Source organism: Ascochyta rabiei, chromosome 5 (assembly GCF_004011695.2).
Source record: "Ascochyta rabiei chromosome 5, complete sequence".
In the NCBI taxonomy this organism is placed as follows: domain Eukaryota; kingdom Fungi; phylum Ascomycota; class Dothideomycetes; order Pleosporales; family Didymellaceae; genus Ascochyta; species Ascochyta rabiei.
Genome location: NC_082409.1, coordinates 942,212 through 960,363, shown reverse-complemented (window position 1 = coordinate 960,363; position 18,152 = coordinate 942,212). Strand labels below are relative to the sequence as shown.

At 52.7% G+C, this 18,152-nt stretch overlaps 7 protein-coding genes across 7 annotated transcripts, besides 3 other annotated features; 4 read left to right on the top strand and 3 right to left on the bottom strand.

Moving 5' to 3' along the window:
- Positions 1-299: 299 nt before the first annotated feature.
- On the top strand, positions 300-753 carry EKO05_0003467 (Peptidylprolyl isomerase; the record flags this gene model as incomplete). Its single annotated transcript, XM_038938291.2, has 2 exons — positions 300-516; positions 599-753. The coding sequence occupies 2 exons, from the start codon at positions 300-302 to the stop codon at positions 751-753; spliced, it is 372 nt and encodes a 123-aa protein (XP_038800803.2).
- A 777-nt stretch (positions 754-1,530) lies between these two features.
- Positions 1,531-3,236, top strand: EKO05_0003466 (uncharacterized protein; the record flags this gene model as incomplete). Its single annotated transcript, XM_038938227.1, has 3 exons — positions 1,531-1,678; positions 1,728-2,126; positions 2,179-3,236. 3 exons carry the CDS (start codon positions 1,531-1,533, stop codon positions 3,234-3,236), a joined length of 1,605 nt encoding a protein of 534 aa, XP_038800804.1.
- A 503-nt stretch (positions 3,237-3,739) lies between these two features.
- EKO05_0003465 (uncharacterized protein) lies at positions 3,740-4,653 on the top strand (the record flags this gene model as incomplete). Its single annotated transcript, XM_038938529.2, has 2 exons — positions 3,740-3,804; positions 3,858-4,653. The coding sequence occupies 2 exons, from the start codon at positions 3,740-3,742 to the stop codon at positions 4,651-4,653; spliced, it is 861 nt and encodes a 286-aa protein (XP_038800805.2).
- A 4,003-nt stretch (positions 4,654-8,656) lies between these two features.
- EKO05_0003464 (Manganese peroxidase) lies at positions 8,657-9,607 on the top strand (the record flags this gene model as incomplete). Its single annotated transcript, XM_038938313.1, has 2 exons — positions 8,657-9,328; positions 9,386-9,607. 2 exons carry the CDS (start codon positions 8,657-8,659, stop codon positions 9,605-9,607), a joined length of 894 nt encoding a protein of 297 aa, XP_038800806.1.
- A 350-nt stretch (positions 9,608-9,957) lies between these two features.
- On the bottom strand, positions 9,958-11,696 carry EKO05_0003463 (uncharacterized protein; the record flags this gene model as incomplete). The annotated part of the gene is made up of 2 exons (XM_038938216.1): positions 9,958-11,425; positions 11,476-11,696. The coding sequence occupies 2 exons, from the start codon at positions 11,694-11,696 to the stop codon at positions 9,958-9,960; spliced, it is 1,689 nt and encodes a 562-aa protein (XP_038800807.1).
- Positions 10,073-10,145: a tandem repeat.
- A 1,380-nt stretch (positions 11,697-13,076) lies between the features above and the next one.
- Positions 13,077-13,982, bottom strand: EKO05_0003462 (uncharacterized protein; the record flags this gene model as incomplete). The annotated part of the gene is made up of 1 exon (XM_038945357.2): positions 13,077-13,982. The coding sequence occupies one exon, from the start codon at positions 13,980-13,982 to the stop codon at positions 13,077-13,079; it is 906 nt and encodes a 301-aa protein (XP_038800808.2).
- A 645-nt stretch (positions 13,983-14,627) lies between these two features.
- EKO05_0003461 (uncharacterized protein) lies at positions 14,628-17,590 on the bottom strand (the record flags this gene model as incomplete). Its single annotated transcript, XM_059636168.1, has 5 exons — positions 14,628-15,620; positions 15,669-16,432; positions 16,482-16,871; positions 16,920-17,328; positions 17,465-17,590. 5 exons carry the CDS (start codon positions 17,588-17,590, stop codon positions 14,628-14,630), a joined length of 2,682 nt encoding a protein of 893 aa, XP_059492151.1.
- Positions 15,921-15,955: a tandem repeat.
- Positions 17,369-17,394: a tandem repeat.
- Positions 17,591-18,152: the final 562 nt, after the last annotated feature.

Here is an 18,152-nt window from a genome sequence, read left to right as displayed (position 1 = left end):
CACATACTCTCTCGTTTGATCCTTTTTTTTTTTCTTTGAGACATTCTTCTGGTCGTATGTCTCCACGCGAAAACCTCCTCCTACTCCTCACCGCCTCGCCTACCGCACCAATTTCTGCCGCCCCGCATTCAAGCTTACAGCTCAGCCTTGAGCAACCATACATATTCACCTACCTTTGCCCAATACTCTCCCACCTCGCTTTTACAGATACGGTGTGCCAAATATACGTCGCCAGACCGGGAATCTCGCAGCGCTTTCCTTCATCCATAACCGTTCTCTCTTCCAACGCACCACGTGCCATGGCGCCGAAGAACAAAGGCAAAGGCAAGGATGCCGGGGACTCAAAAGACGCAGGTGGTGGTGGTAAGGGCAAGCTGAAGCCCGCCACAAGTATCAATGTGAGGCATATTCTCTGCGAGAAGCACAGTAAGAAGGAGGAGGCGCTGGAGAAGATACGGAACGGAGCCAAGTTCGACGAAGTTGCAAGGGAGATGAGTGAGGACAAGGCGAGGCAGGGTATGTTAAAGACTTGTCATGGATTGCTGCTCATTCGAGTCGATCAGTCGATATCACGAGAGCGTGCTGACAGCGACTTCAGGCGGCTCATTGGGCTGGAAAGTCCGCGGCAGCCTTATGCTAGACTTCGAGAAGGTTGCGTACGACCTCGAACCGAGTACCACTGGTGCGCCAAAGATTGGAGAGGTCAAGACGAGCGAAGGGTACCACATCATCATGGTTGAGGGGAGGAAGTAAAGGCGCGGCTGCGAGTGTTGGAGGTCACGCGGTCGCAGTGGCGGCAGTGCGAACTAATACCACGATACACGAGTAAATCTAACGAGACCAAGAAAGAGCTGTTATAAATGTGGATCACACCTAATACTGGAGTGATGGCAGACACAGATTTTGTTTGGGTCATGATCAGAGATATCAATTCTAGCAGCACACGATAGTTGCCAACATCCTGGGGCCGGGGTTCTCGAAGCTCCTTCGAAGCAAGTCGGCATGCACCCTGTGGACCCTTTTAACGGCTTTTTGCCGAAGGAATCCGTGCCTCGGGTCCTTTCACCGCCACAGCCGCTTTGACCCCGCACCATCAGTGCGCGTCTATTTTCGGTTCACAACCGATGCTATTCGGATGTCTAGACTCTGGACTTCCATGCGGATACGAGAGAGGAAAGTAAAGCTGGACAGCTGCTCGCGTCCCTCTGGTCCCTCGGTCATGACATGGTCAAGGACCCCTGACAAGTGTACATCCTGAAACAGCAGGTGTCATTCTAATCTCCTCCCTATCGTTGGCTCCACACGAGTGTACTGCGTTCAATACAGAATGCATACAGCGCACAGAGGCTCTTGGTGTTGAGATCCACCATCAGGGGTGGCAATTGCAATGTGCTACGCTTGGAAATACACTACAAATACCCAACACTCCTCTGACGATCTCCTGCGTGGTCAACTCCGTCTCTCAGCTGTGTTTTCACTTCTTTCTTTGAACACTTTCGTTGTCCGCACAGTCACTCGCTTGAAATAGTAATGAAGGTCTCCGCGCTTGCCGTAGCCCAGGCTGGCTTGCTCAACGTGCTACCCGCAACGGCCGAGTATGTATGGCCGAGTAAAATTGATAGGATGGAAGACTTGCTGGTCTTGCAGAGTGGCTACATCCGTGAGGGCTTCGTCGATGGTAATTGAATGCACGACCCTAGTTTGATCATCCAACTTACACTTGTCAGGCGTATCACCATGCACACGCAACCCAGACGCTCCGGGACGCCAGACTGCGGCGGAGTGGATTCGAACAGCTTTCCACGACATGGCAACATTCGATAAAGCCACTGGTGTTGGCGGCTTGGATGCTTCGATTCAGTTCGAGACAGACCGTGCCGAGAACGCCGGTGATGCTTTCAACGCTACCTTTGGCTTTACGAACAACTACTATGATGTTCGCACTTCTGCTGCTGATCTGGTTGCCCTCTCGACAGTCCTTGCTGTAGGCAACTGCGGCGGACCGAAGATTCCGCTGCGACTTGGTCGTGTTGATGCGACCGAAGGTGGTGCTTTGGGCGTGCCGGAGCCGCAGCAGGATATCGATACCCACAAGAAGCTATTTGCCAAAGCGGGGTTCAGCACTGGTACGAGATGGTTCCAGTATGTATTACAATATACTCTGCTAACAGACTTCAGAGGATATGATAGCCATGGTGGCCTGTGGCCACACAATGGGAGGAGTGCACGGCAAGACCTTCCCAGAGATCACCGAAAACAACACAGAGACCAACGTCGTTCACTTCGACTCTACCGACGCAACATTTGACAACAAAGTCGCAACAGAGTACCTCGACGGCACTACTCAAAACCCGCTCGTTGTGGCTCACAACGACACTCTTAACTCTGACAAGCGCATCTTCGCTGCCGATAACAACGTCACCATGAAAGCGCTCGCTTCAGACTCAAAGACCTTCCAGTCTATGTGCTCCGATATTTTTGCGCGCATGCTCGACACTGTGCCCTCCACCGTAACCCTCACCGAACCCCTTGAGCCCATAGCTCTCAAGCCTTACATTCAATCCTTCTCCCTCGCAAACTCCACCCACATCACCCTTACCGCCCGCATCCGTCTCCTCACCACATCTGAAAAGTACGACGATGAGCGCGTTACACTCACATACACGCCTCGCTCCGCGCCAACTGCCAACACAACACTGGATACTACCATCATTGCTAAGCCCGCCAACTACAAACTCGGTCTCTCAAACGGTATCTTCGGCGAGATGTTCAAGTGGCACGAGTTCTCTGTCGCCCTCCCTACAAGCACATCCATCAAGAGCTTTAACGTCACCGTGACCCGCGTCTCTACCGGCGAACAAACTGTCTACGACAATGCCGGCAACGGGTACCCCCTCGATGACACCGTCCTGTACCAAGACGCCCAGTCTTGCCGTGTGGATAACGATGCTACGCTCGTCGCCGCCGTGCGCAAGTCTGTTGTCGATGCTGGAGTGCCTGTAGTTGCGAGCATGGCACGGAAGTATGCTAAGCAAGGCACGATTGTGCCCGCGTTCCAGATGGAAGAGTGGAAGGGTGAAGTTGGCAGAGAAGTTGGAGACTGGGTGTTGGTGACGATGAAGGGAGTGCAGCCGCCTGAGAGCTTTTCGACGACTTTTGATCTTGTCGCTGGGGAGAGCAGGGTGCAGTATATGGACACAACTGTGTTGGGAAGTCAGGAGTGTACGGAGTTCTAGATATGAACAGATATTGAGTTTTTGACTTGCGCTGATATTCGGTCACTTGGTATCGTGTTCATTCTCAAGCTCCCTTTTGACATGTTTTGGTCATACAGTCTGCAACCTCTCGACCATACTTGCACTACGCCAAGCTAGCAACTGACATGCTCTTGCAGTCGCATTCATGTTATCTGTATAGATGCAGAAGTGTCTACAGTGCGATGAGTCAAAGAGTCCTGTGCCTCCTGATTGCGCTGCATCAGTCCACCAACACCTAGATATTCAGGCAAACAGAGGAAAGGATCAAAAGATATTTTCAATCTCTAGATCTTGCCACATGACATGGACGTCACATGTCGATTACCTTACCTGACGGCTCTAGTCGAATTCGCCCATGACCTTTCACTCAGTCGCGAATGAGAACCGTGGCGTGGTCCACTGCGAACGATGAAGCGGATCTAGCACGCTGCTGCCTCTTCTACCACTTGAACCTGATCTTCTCAACTCTCGGTTCTTGCATCATGGCTGGAAGCGGAAACGTTGGTCTATGTCCTGACTGGATCTACTCCGACTCTTCCAACGTGCAGTGAGTACCTCAATCCCAACTCTCCACCCGCGTATCGCACTGACACACCGCAGCGTTGCAAAAGACAAAGCCTGGTTCACAAGCTACCACCCTTTCCGATCCAGCATCGGCTCCGTCTACAACATCGGTGACCCAATCCAAGTCGTAGGAATCGGCACAGTCGAGTTCGAAGTGAAGGCTCGCCCCCGCTCGTTCGGGACTTCCACCATCCAACTCCACAACGTCCTGCACGCACCAAACTACATCTGCAACGTCCTCGGCCGCCCAATTACCAGCGTCTACACCATCGGACTCGGCGGGTCGGTTCCCGAAGGCGGTCCGCCGTCGCGGGGTGGTTTGTTCCTGGCCGGAAGACAGGTCGCTCACTTCCAACCAGGACCGATCGGTATCTTCTCGCTCGCTGTTCCGCCGCCAGCAGGCAGGGCGTTCGGCGCAAGCCCGTTCAGGGTCGGCACGGCGTGGGTCGTGAGCTGTCACTGGGCCACCGCGGAGCGCGTGAGGTGGCAGGAACTTCGAGCGCTGGCTGCACGGGAGCTGGAGCCGCCCAAGTTTTCGCGCCCGTATACGATGCGGGAGCTGGAGTACGTGGATGGGCATTGGGGCACTGAGTTCGGCTTCTTGACGCTGTATCGGTTGGGGATAGGTGATGAAAGGGATCGGAGTGAGGGGAGGAGGATCGTCCGAGCACTAATGGCAGGGAGAGATCCGGCTGCGATGGATGGAGAGAAGGATGTACACATCAACGGAAGGTTTGCGGACTACAAGGATTCAAACAAGGGAGTTTTCCCCACTCACTCCCGGAGCCCTCGGGCGCAGGTAACGAGCCCTTTCTTGGGCGGAAACTGTTGAGGATATTTTGAGGATTCAGAGTTGACTGCAATACATCGTCTTCGACGTGGCTGCGCATTTCGACTTGCCGAAGTGTAGGGAAGAAGTCGTCTTGCTTGACAGAAAGCTGTCTTTAGAGTTATGGATGTTTGGTCGAACAGTATTCGTGTTTGATCGACAGAGACGTGAGGCTACCTATCGATGTTATCTCTCCAGCTCTTGCCCACCTACATGTCTTGTTTTCCCAAAGTCAGGATTGCAACTGAGTGCGCCAGGTCAGGTGCGGTGTTCCATCGCAGGTAAATCACCCGTGCCTATTACGTGAAGAGCAGTACAGAGTCAACGAAAACTGCATCAAGTCTGCTTCGTTCAGGGGAGATGTCGATACGAAGGAGCCGCCAGTGTGTTATCAACGGCAGACTGTTATTTCCATCTCAGCCTGAAAACAGATCTGTGTGTTGCAAAACAACGACAAACTATTTATAGGATTAGATCTTTAAACAGCATAACGATATACCTATAGAGTAGTTATTAGGCTTCATGATTATCTATAAAGGATGCGTCCCTATAGATTAATGATCTTAAGCCCCCGCCAACTTCCACTCTTAGGGATAGAGCTGCGCGCCTTGCGCGTCTGACGGATCTTGCCCGCGGAGAAACCAGGATTGGCCGATATCTGCGTCTCCTTGCCTATCCAGATCCGCCGCAGAGCCCACTGGACCGAGCTGAATGTAGCATTCTCGGAAGGCCATCTTTCTCCGGCTCTTTCTTGCCTTTAACGATCTGGCAGAGAATATCAGACTGGAAGCGCTGCGAACCTTGAGTGCTTCAGCGAGAGCTGGGCTACTCGAATACATCTCGGAGATTCACATGAATAAAGACAGGTTTGACCCAAACTCCTTGTTTCCTTGCGTCGCCACGAAGAGGTTCATGGATACCTTGCCGCTCTCTGCACGCAGTTGCTGCATCTGTGGAGACGTGTTGCAAGACAGGTACGGCGTCATTTGGAAGACCTGTGGCAAGCATACATTCCACTTCAATTGCTTCAAAGACAGCATTAGGCAAGATCAGAAGCCTCTCTGCGACTGCTTGTAGGATCGTGGGTTTCGATCAGCCATAGTTAAAGGTGTTTTGGCCTGTATAGCTTTAGGTTGTTGGGTACAGACTGTCCGACCGTGAGTACTGCGTATACGAGGCGTCATTAGAAATTCCATACGGTGTCCACAGTATCCGATTGAGGTCGTTCCACACTCTCTAGCTCTCGTCTTGCAAACGACCTGTTCCATCATATCTCAATCGATCTAGAATATCGCTATGAGCACTGAACGTGCAGGCATTGGTTATCGATTCAGATTTACAAGCGGGGGTCTCCTGATGCTAATAAGCAGTTTTGATGCCTTCAAACCAGGGATGGTTCAATGCCCGACGAGCAGTAAGCCGCTGTGAGGGGTCCAAACTATTCAACCCTCGGATCAAGTCCTTGAACGTCAAGTTAACCTCTGTCCACTCTAAAAACTGCATATATAGGATATAGTCGGCTACTAATTTTTCCTAAAGCATTCTAAGAACCTTGCAGTTTGCTTCCTTGTCACCAACATGCCTTATGAGCCCATTCAACCCTTTTTAATCCCCAAAATATGATGCCGTTGTAAACGGATGAACGCAGGCAGTGCGCCTTTCAATTTGTGTAATTTAAAGTCATCGTCAGGCCTAAGTACGACACGCCTAAGAACAGCGTAGATACACTTAATGTGTTAGAAATAGGAAATCCTTTCTTAGATTATACAGTTACTACTAGCCCAAATAAGCATAAGTCAGATAGTTTGTTCATCTCTCCCTTAAAATGACCTTTAGGGCTGCGCTAGTCATAATGTCTGGCTAGCATGCCTTCAATGCACCCAGGCTTTAGGAGATAGGCAGCATTCTTAAGATCAAAGATTTGTACCTTCTTGATTACAACCTCTTGGTTAGCATAGTGGTAATTGACCACAACGTTATCAGGCTTCACATCTACAGAAGATTAATTAACATTTATCTTAATTGTGTGAAGAGTCGAATCGTTCGGCTTACCTGAATGAACAATGTCCTAGTTGTGTATATTTGCAATCCCTTGCAAAGTAACTTTGTACTATCCAGATATTCATACACAAATATGTGCTAATCTAGGATAGTGTCTATTGGTAGTTGTGTGTGGGGAGTTTGTGGAAGTCTTGGTCAAATGTTCTTGTTAAAGGCTAAGACTATACTCTGAGGTAAATATTTTAATCCAAAAAATTATTTCCAGATCTACAAGAGTGTTAGTTATAGCAAAAGGGATACGTTACAGGAGGGTTCTCGAACGATGCTACCCAAACGCGGCCGAGGCGAGATCTCTCCTGGATCAACTTCTTAAAGGAATAGCAACGTCCAGTTGAGCCAACAAAATTGAGGGAAATTGATAATGCCATTTTGATACTCGTTCAGAACATGCTTTTCTCACTGCGGGGATCAGGAGATAACAATGGAACTGATGATCTTTGGGAAGTACCAGTCGGCTTAGCGAGTCTTGGCATCATGTGCAAGCACAGCCGGCTCTGGAGTTTTCTCACCAAGCGTTTGTAGGTCGACAGGTGGCGCAGTTGAGCCGATACGATACGCACCATGCACTACTCATAGTTTGAGTTATTACTTTGTCGCGCATACGCGAAGAGATTAGGAGTTAATAGAGAGAAAAACATGTTTCCGTATCGCATCATAGGCGGCTAGAGGAAGCACCATTAGATGTGATGTAACGTGCATGTCTGCTCCACCTCGGCACTTATTGGGACATTCAAAGTAAGTATGAAATCAGGTGCAAGTCCTTTATGCTCCACCTCGGCGCCTGCCAAGACATATGGAAGACCCTCTTAAGGTATAAGATTTACAGAGGTTTACCCAGCTTTTGTTACCACAGCCTCTTTCTATCACACTCAGTCTCGTCTTCATACTGCTACACAACATCCTTCCACTTATACCCTATTCAAGTTCCTTCTTAAAATATACAGAGCGAGCCAAGCGATCAAAATCATGGCCACGAGCTAGGGGAAGACAGTCACAATTGCATACGTGATGAAGACGGATGTTGGGAACGCCTCTACCTTCCTCAGAGCACGCAATCCGAGAATGTGCCGACATATGAAGTGCTATGTCGTGCACGAAGAGCTCAGTGCCGTGGAACATTGAATGCATGACGTAGTACAACCTCGCCAAAACGCTCCGTCGTTACACTCTTCCCCATCATCCCCATCACTTGCTTTGCCATCCCACGAGCCGCTCGCTTTGACCACATTCTCGGTTCCCCACGTTGACCGGAAAATCAGCTCGCACCAAGCTTTCGGAAAAGCTATAGATGTGGGTCAACCATGCATACTAGCGGCTCGTTCGTCGCTCTTTCGGCAATCTCAGCTCTCGACACGAGAGATCGACATACCCTATTCAGCCACAGTCAGCACCATAATAGCGACGCATATCATGGCGCCTACCACATAAGCTTTCCAGAGCTTCTTACATGCATGCCCTGCGTTGATTCTCGCTCGGGTTTGGCTGGACGCCGGCTTGCCACAGTGCATGTCCGCCAATGCTAGCAAGAGCTGGACAGCGGCAGCCAATGTAGTGATTCTTTGCGACGGCATTTAGCTGTCAGGTCGAAGGCACTTGGTTACTAGTTGAAGGCGAACAAGGGAATTGTGGGGAAGAGCCATTTTCAAGTGCTCACGCTCACGGGCGTGGGGACACAACATACGCTGGGGCGGCGACTACTACGTGAGCAGATTTTGTCAGATCGAAATATACGACGTGTGATAGGTAGTATGGTGGACCTCACACCTCACACCTCACACGAGATCTCGTCTATATATTGGGTAGGTCTCAGTTGCTATCTTGCTGGTGGTACAGGATTTCCTTATTTCCGCTGTCTCAGCCTACCTTCTGAAGACTATCATTCACTTCATCCAATTACAGATCATTACACTACATTCTAATTATACAATCCGGCGTCCGCACCAAGATGTACACCTCAACTCTAACATCCTTCCTTCTCCTTGCAACAACATCCTCGGCCCTCAGCCTCCTCCCCCGCACAGACTCCTGCCCCAAGGTATGGTTAGAAGTCCTCCTTGAGCTCCAAACCGCCTTCTCCGGCTGTGGTCGCGACGCACATGGCGCCATCCGCGCCCCCTTCCATGACTGCATCAACAACGGCTGCGACGGCAGCCTCATCTTAACAGACGAGTGCAGCCGCACTGAAAATGCCGGCCTCTCAGACATCTGCGGCAAACTCCTCTCCTGGACACAAAAGTACAACACCAGCGCAGCAGACATGATCCAATTTGCAGCCGCAACCGCCATCTCTTCGTGTCCGCTCGGTCCACGTGTCAAAGCCCTGGTCGGGAGAAAAGACAGCAGCGACGCCGCGCCGCTGAACAGCATGCCCGGCAGCCGCGACTCGATCGACTCTATTCTGGACAAGTTCGCCGCCAAGGGCTTCAGCGGCGACGATGTCGTTGCCCTGATGGGCACGCACTCTGTTGCCGTGCAGGTCAATGACGACCCGGCGCAGGCGGGGAAGAGTCTGGATTCTACACCGAGTGTGTATGATACGAAATTCTACCAGGAGACCTTGGACGGCACGGCGCCGTATAGTCTGCAGAGTGACACAGGGCTTGCAAACAACACAAAGGTAAGTGTTTCTCATACGCAACCATGATAACAAGAGCGATGGCTGACGACAGAGTAGACACACGAGAAGTGGGCCGATTTCGCTGCCGGCGATGTGAGTGCGTGGAACGCTGCGTTCACAGATGCCTGGAACAGATTTGCAATTATTGGAAATGATGTGAACAGTTTGCAAGATTGCTCTGGTATTATTCCTTCTGGTGCTTCGGAGAGGAGACTGGCAAGGGAGTTGGGTGGATCAGCAGCGGCGAGAGCTTTCGCGAGGCTGATGTACGATTCTTGAGCTACTGCTGAGCATGTTGCGCGTTGACATATTGGTTGTAAAAAGAAATCACCGGTAGACTCCAACATTGCAGCTGGCGAGGTATTGATCTATTTCCTAGTTATAGTCTCCTTGAATCTATTGGATATTGAAGAAGTTCAGTGCACGTTCAGTGTATGCACCACAGCAATAACGAATCATGATGGCATAACGAGCCGACACCAGCTTTCTTGATTGAATAACAACGTTCACAAATGTCGCTAGAAGAATCGAAATACTCCCACTGGGAGTTGCATATTTACAGATGCCTTTTTGTTACTCATACGGGAAGCATAACCGATAAGCAACCGGATATATCGTGGGCAACGGGCTTACTCAGCAGCCTCCTCGAGGAACGAGATGAGCTCCTCGATAGTCCAAAGCTTGTGGGCGGCGGGAGTCGCGGATGCTGAAGGGGCAGCGGTGGGCACAGCCGCCTTGGAAACGGCAGCGGCAGCCGCAGAAGAAGCAGCAGCCGTAGAAGAAGCAGCAGCAGTCTTGGAGGGAACAGCAGCAGTAGGCTTAGCAGCGCTGGGCTGAGCGTCGTTGCCACCCTCAGACTGGACGCACTGAGAGTAGAAAGTGTTTTGGACCTTGCAGGTCAGGCCAGATGCACAAGTTGTGCTGCCAGTGTAGCCCTGGCCACCGCAGCGGCCGTACGCCTTGACCTCACCAGACTCAGAGTCAGAGGTAGGTGCAGGGCGGACAGAGGTGGCGAGGGTGGAAGGAGAAGCGGCAGGCTTCTTGGAAGAGGGAGCCGCAGCGGAAGACTGGACGGGTGCTTGGGAGACAATGGCGGTGGTAGTGGGCTCAGCGACGGCGGAAGGGGAAGCAGCAGCAGTGGGCTCCGCAGTGTTCGAGCCGCTCTCAACCTTCTCCAACCAAGCAATGAACTCCTCGATGGTGAACTCGGCATCGCTACCGGGCTGGGCCTCGAGGTAGGTGGAGAAGGAGCCGACGTCATACTTCTTATCGCCAGTCTCGGGGGCAGCAGTCGACGAGGTAGCAGGGGCAGAAGCAACGACCGATGAAGCGGCGGCAGAAGTAGCAGCCTCAGAGGGCTCCGCCTCAGCAGCAGATGAAGGGGCAGCAGACGAAGGGGCAGCAGACGAAGCAGCGGCGGAGGTGGCGGCAGGCTTGGAAGCAGCAGCTGAAGAGACAGCAGGAGTCTCAGCAGCAGCAGACGAAGCGGGAGCAGTAGAGGTGGCGGCAGCAGAGGTGGCAGCTGGGGCGGAAGCACCGCCGGTAGCCTTAGGAACACCAGAGATCTCGCCAAAGGTCAGGAGCTGAGGGTCGACCTTGGTACCGCGAGCGTAGAGGGCAGGGCCAGGAGCAGGGTACTCGCTCAGAGGGGCGTAAATGGAGAAACCGAGGCCAGGGCCAGTCTTGGAGTAAGCCTCAGGAAACTTGACACCAGTCGGGGTAGCAGTTCCATCGCCCTTGACAGTGATCTGGTAGCAAGTGACGTAGTGCTGGGCACCACCGGAGGCAGAGGCAGCGTGGAGAGCAATAGCCTCGGCGCGAAGAAGATAGTCACCGGGGGCAATGTCTTCGGGGATGGTGAAGTCCAGCTTTCCGCAGTTGTAGTTGAGGTCCTTGGTGCCCCAGTAGTCCTTGTCACCTTGGGTAGAGCCCTCTGCCTTCTTCCATGTGTTCTCGTAGACCTTGAAGAACTCCGATGATCCATCAGCGGTCGCGGCGTCCTCGACCTTGGACATGTAGGCCAAGACGGGGCCCCAGTGAGCACCACCGATACCCTCCTCGGTGCAAAGACGGGTGTTGTGCTGGTGCATCTCGATTCTGAAACGATGTGAGTCACTTGATATATATCACGTGCTCACATGACTTACGTGACGGTGTCACCAGCCTCAAAGCCGCACTTGCCAGAGGCGGCAGCTGGGTTAACGTTGCATTGCAGAGCTGTAGATGTGTAGTCCTCGATGGGGCTGTTGGAGGGAGGAAGCCTGGCACAAGTGCTCTCAAGATCTTCTCCGTTCTTCCAGAGTTGTTGCCATGTGGCGTGGGCGTTTGCCAGCGCAGTGATACCTGCGAGAATAGCGACGGTCTTCATGATGGGTAAATGAGTGTGGAGTTTGAAAAAAGAGTGGCTGGAAAAAAAGAATGAACGAAGAACGAAGTTTGCAAGGCAAGGTAAAAGAGAGTCAGCGCAGCTGCGTTACCACTTCAGAAGTTGAAGCGCCGCACATTTTATATCACAGTCGTCAAAGGAGCGCTATTGCCGTCGAAGCCGATATACGGTTAGCTCCAATCGAAGCAATTGTTTCGTTCTGCGCCAGCCGCATCTCAAGGACGGCGCTAAAGACGTGATGTTTCTCGAACAATATGCGCATTGATGAACCGAGGGAGCTCTGCTGCTTTCTGCGCCAGTACCAGATCTTACAGGTTTCAGACGGGAGGTGTGATTGGTGGAGCTCTTACTGTACCTGGCAGTAGGCCGATGGTGGTCTAGGTGGCGCCCGCTGTCAACCCGTGCGTCAATCCTTCGAGATGCAGGGGTTTCAGTCATGCTCTCTGGGAACTGCCATCACCATCCCATTTGGATGTAGACAGAGAGCTCAAAACTATACCTGGCTGTGTTGCTGAGCGGCTTTTGTACGCTCTGCCTAGTTCTTTGGGTATCAGAACGAGAGCTGTGGTCGAGGGCAAGGCTGTTGCTCTTCACCTGAGGAATGAATTGGAAGGGCCAAACAACACTTCGGATGCTAGTGTGGCGCACCCAGAAATATTGGCTTCCTCCTGGGCTCTACCATGCCGGGAACCGGACGTAATCTTAGTGGCAGATGAAGGCTCCATTGCGATGCAGGCTGGTCTTCGAGTGTAGCTCTCCCTAAAGATTAGTTCGATAGGACATTGCTACAATCGCAATTGTGTAGGGACCACAGAACAGTGCACATCTTTCGAACACCAGGATATCGTCCAACTTTCATTGCGTAAAGTACGATCGGGCTGGAGAGATGAGTGTCTGGGCGACAAGGCGCGCGCGGGTACGCTTGAAACATCAAAGTGGGGCGACGTAAAACGGCACCTGCGTGGTCGCCCGCGTGGCACAAAGCGGTTGATGAGATTACACAGAGCTGAGGAAATGAGCACTGCATCTTGCGAGTCGAGATGGCGCAGAAGGAAGGGCGAGGTTGGTACCTGAGGGATGTGACGAGTTTAAGAAGGCACAGCTGTCGCACGGTGATGGCTTAGCGGACGACGCCTCGTTTCAGCAACACCAGAGCACCCACTCTGAAGCCTCAGGTTTACGTGTTCATGCTGTGATGCTGGTTAACAACATCAAGCGTAGTCTCGATGTCCGTGTTTGACTGCGAGACCGCGCACATGGTGAGTTCGTCGACTGGTCGAAGTTGAGATTGTCTACTCTCGGCATCCTCCGGACCCTCTGCTCAGCCTCACGAGGGATCTATCGATTGAGGTATGCTGATACTTATTCTGGGTATACCATCTTCCTGCCCACTCCGCCATCGACTACGACCTCCTGGCCCGTGACAAACCCGCTTTCAATAAGGTACTCCACAGCCCTGGAAATATCTTCACTCTTGCCGACTCTGCCTGCCGGATGCCATGCGACGTCTTCTTTGCTGAGACCCTCTTCCCAGGCAGCGCCCTTCTCATCACCAGCTTTGCTCTCGTTCTCGACATGGATCCAGCCCGGGATAATCGCGTTCACACGAATGTTGTGGCGGTGTCCAAGAGATATTGACATTGATTGTGTCAGACCCAGGATGCCCGCCTTCGCCGTGGAATACGCCTCGTGATCTACTTCAGCTTGATATTCTCGTGTCGAAGAAACGTTGATAATGGTGCCTGGCGAGTCTGGTGTTGAGCTGCCAGCCAGAAGGAGAGGGACGCAAAGACGACTGAGAATGAAAGGCGCCGTCAGGCCAATGGCGATCTTGAGGTCCCATTCCTGCTCAATGTCATCGCTTTGTCCTTCCATGGCTCGGTCTTCCGCGATTTGGAGAGTTGTTGGGAATGCATTGTTGATCAATACGTCCAATTTTCCATCAAACGTTTCTTTTACCGCCCGAACTGCATCCTTGATCTGCTCTCGCTTGCTCAGGTCACATTGCAGTGCATGCCAACTTCCTTGCGCGCTTGACCATTTCCCAGCTTGCGTTTTGACATGCTCCAGCTCTTCGATGTTCGAATCAAGGATGATTACTCGATGACCTCTAGCCAAAAACTGGCGGAAAAGACCGCGACCAATACCACGGGCTCCACCTGTGATGAGGATTTTCAAGGTGCTTACAGCTGTTGATGACATTCTGAGTCTGGACAAGTAATCGATTGAAGAGTTGAGAATGAATCTTGGGTCCATTACAGAGCACATTTGAGAAAGGCCAATCAGTTGACGTCATATACAGAACGTCCGTGCCCACGTCGAATACCTTAACATTTCATGAGCAAAGGGAACAGATGTTACTGGTCCAGCATCCCACGCATATTCTTCAGGCAATATCCATCCATTGACTTGTTTGGTCTGACTGTCCGTGATTGAATGAATCCACAGCAATGTATTGCCTGGGGGAAACACTGAGCAAGCGTAAGTCTCTGGAAGAGCAACGATCTGGACGCCGCTTTTGGAGTTGGCTCAGTTTGTTTGTTGTGACAGTGACGTGCTGTCATGCCTTCAAATGATGACGTGCCAAGTCAGCATCCGTCTTGTACTGATGAGGTCATATCAAGCAACGCAGATTCAAGAAGATCACTTTCATTCAGACTACACATATAGGAGATGAAGGAGAGGAACGCCTGTTGCAAATTTGGCCAAGAGAACACCATATCCATCCAAAGCGCCTTACGGCATCCTGTTATCGCCATCCCGTCAGGGTGTAATGAAGATCGCACCAGCGCCTTCAGCAAAGGAGCGTTGTCGCTAATACCCAACTTGAACACCAGGAACCCCCGAAAGATCCGGTATCACGAGATTACTTACAGACATGTTGACATGTCAAAAACTACCTCTTGCCCATGCCTACTGTGTCTCCTCATCGCTGGCATCGAGGATATCATATTCTTCGTCTGTCATGAATCCCTCGTCATCGGAGTGCAGCGCGACGCTCTCAGCGTCCTCAAAAAACTCCTCATCGGAGACGACAGTAACGGTGCGAGCGATGGTGCTCTTCTCTGATCTAGGAGATTCAGGCTGGGCGGTGGACATCTCATATGTACTGGACTCAGGTGACTCCTTGTCCAACTGAGGGAAGATCATGCCTGAAGCATGAGTTGCGGGCTGACGTTCCACGACTTTTTCTTCGACCGGCAACTCTGCGGTAATCTCTTTGTTTGTCTCCTGAGTCTTAGAAGCGGGAGCCGGTCGAATGCTAGCTAGAGCTGCGGCGTGCTCCCTGCGGCGGTTCTCAAGAAGGCGCTCGACTGCAGCCTTTCGGACCTGCTGGATACGCTCCATCTTCTGCTGCTCAAGTTGCTGTACCTTCGACTGTTGAGCAGTCTTCAAATTCTCTAGCCTGCCCTGCAACAGAGTCTCATGCATCGGTGATGATGTGGAAGCTTCAGCAACTTCAGTGGCGTGGGGAGAGATGAGTGCTGGGGCGGCAACGGCTTCAATATCACACCACAATCGGTGGCCAAAGGGAATGCCGTCAGCGGTCTTGAGCCGCCAGTAAGAGATGGCAGTGCCCACGCGTTGGGGAGCTTTCATAACGACACGGAAAGAAACTTCCTCACCTGCCTGGACGGGAGTGCCAACGACGTTACTCTCGCTAGCATCGGCAAGCTCAGCCTGGCTGAACGTGCGGCTGTTATCGATGTTCAACATGTTGTCACCACCAACGTGTCGGACGCTGCAGCCGGCTGGCCATGCGGTAGGGCCGGGGTTACGAAGCGTCCAGACTTGGACGAATTGCTGACCAGCGCAGATCTTGGAACCATCGATGATAGTGTCGCGAATGAAGTGAGCATCAAAGACCTCACGGGCAAGGTCGGTCTTGACAACGGCGGGTTTCTCCTACCTTGAATTAGCTTACGGCTTCACTTGAACGAGGAGAATACATACCTGAAGGGGCTCAGACAAGAGGTCCTGAATGGCAATCTTTTCCTTCTTGACTGGCTCAGCTAATGGCCTCAGGTCAACGATTGTCTGAACTTGGGTCGCAGCGTTTGTGGAAGCAGCCACAGGGGCAGTCTCGGTAGCAGTTGAGCGCCTAGATGCAGGTCGTCGATCTCCAAGCGCAGTGATCGAGTTGACCTTTTCATCCATGGTGGTAACGCTGACGTTACGCACAGGTGTCTTGAACTTGATGAGAGGGTGCGTGTGGTTGTGCTTATTGCTTGGGTGTGCTTCGCAGTTTTGGCAGAAGTCAGTGTCGTGGCACACGGCGCACTTGTACCGGGTACCCTCAATGTACGAGAGGTTCTCCTTGTCCTTGCACAAGGGTCCATCGCAGTAGATTCCGTAGTGACGGCAGCCACTCGAAAGAGGCTCGGTGAGTGGCTCAAAGATAGGGACGAAACGGTGACGAGGGTGGATGATCTTGGCACTTTGCAGGCACTGAGAACAGTAGTCCCAGTCTGGGCAGTTCAAGCATTTGTGACGGACACCATAGATGAACTTGTCACAGCCATCGCAGACTGCAGAGTGGCGTGCGTTTCGGCCTGGGTTGCAAAGTGCGTTGCCTAGAGCAGACAAAGACGTCTCCAGGGTAGCTCCCTTGAAGGCGTGGCCAGGATGATGCCCGTGCTTGTTGAGAGTGTGGCATTCCAGGCACAGGTCAAAGTCCTCGCAGACAGTGCATGTGACAAACTCGTTCTCGGGGAGAACTGGCCAAGTTAGCATCAGAGCAGGAAAACACAGAACTGTCCGACTTACCCTTGACGCAGCTGTTGCAGGTACGAGTCGCCTCCTCTTCATGTGTGACTGACTGCTTCTCATCCGTGAAGGCTCCAGGAATGTCCTTTGGCTCGGTGGCCTTGACCTTGGGTGGGATCCGCTGGGTGGTGCTGTTGACCACGTTGCCGTTCTTCACAAATCGCTTCACCATCCAGTGGCCATCGCCAGGACAATGGATGCCCGAGTCCACACAAGCAGGGCAGAGGTCGTAGTCTCCGTTGTCACAGACACTGCAGTGGAAGTGCTCGTCGTCCATGGGGTGGTTGCAATTGTTGCAGTATACCACCCAGGCAGTGCATGCTACGGCTGGCTTTGGACGGAACGTAAGCGGGGCGTTGTGTGGTGCTTGGTAGAGCTTGTCGAAGAATGCTGTCGATCCAGTCAGTATGTTGAGGCGGAGCGAGATGCAACACTTACCTTGGCGTGTCGTGGATGACCTGGGCACCGGAGCCTCTCCATCATCAGCAGACTTTGGGGGCGAGGCAGGGCTGGTTGTCTCGAGTTTGGGTGCCTGTGGAGAGTGGACAATGATTGGAGAAGTTGGGGCGGCGACCTGAGGGGTCAGGGTCTCGGAGCTCAAGCGAAAGACGGAGGGGTCTGGTACGGTTGCACGGGATAGCGCAGGGGGAGCAGACGCAGGCAGCTCGCAGTACTCGCCCGCAACCGTGGCCCTCAGACGGAGCTTGAGCTTTGCCTTTGCGGCTCGGAAGAGCGTCTTGTAGACAGCAGGCGCGTTCGAGTCGAGGGTGACGTACGCGGCGGCTGAGTCAGAGTAGCGCTCGAAGACAACCTGCTCGTCATCGTGGATTTGGAGGCCGGAACGAAGCTGCACGAACATGTCAGTCACTTCGTCACTCAGGACCAAAGCTTCGGCTTCGGCTTCGGCTTCGGCGAGCTGGGTCTGTTGGCCGGAGTGAGGCGGCAGCCTGCTCGTCCGGCAGCGCGAAACCAGTGCAACACACCTTTTCCGGGAGAATGTTTGCTCCAAGGTCCTTCAGTGGCAGCTTGAGCTTCCTGGTCTGGCCGCGGAAAAGGACCTTGATAACGATGGGCGTATCCAGCGTGATGGCGTTGTTGGTGGCAGCCATGGCGGGCGAGTGAGGCAGCCGACGGCAATCGACGGTTGGCAAGGATAGAAGAGAGCGGCGCTGCAGACTCGCTGCGGCGCGGGACTGCGTGAAGATAGCAGCTGGCGAGAGAGGATGCTGCTGGGCGGTGCAGGTGGGTGCAAGTCGAGGTTGGAGGCTGGAGGCTGGAGGCGGAGAAGGTGAGGTAGCTGGGACTGGGGAAGCGGTAGTAGCTGCGGCTGCCTAGCTCGGGCGCTCTAAACGTGATGCGAGCACGTCAACCGCGGTTCCACTGCAACGCCTAGCTCGTTGCAGGCAGCAGAATACACTATTAATATGTGGCTAACAGCGAGTCGTCAGTGCTAGTTGTCTGCCTCAAGAGCATTCCAAAACAGACGGTTCCAGAGGTTTTCTGTTGTTGCGCTGCTTACTGCAGTCGATTTGTCGATGATGCTACAGCAGCTGCACGTGAGGGGAGGGCACGATAAGGTTTCACCGGTGCGCGATAGCAAGGGCGGCCCGGCTCAGAAAGACGAGTACCACAGGTGTGACGCAAGCGCCTTTTGTTCACCACTCCCGGCGA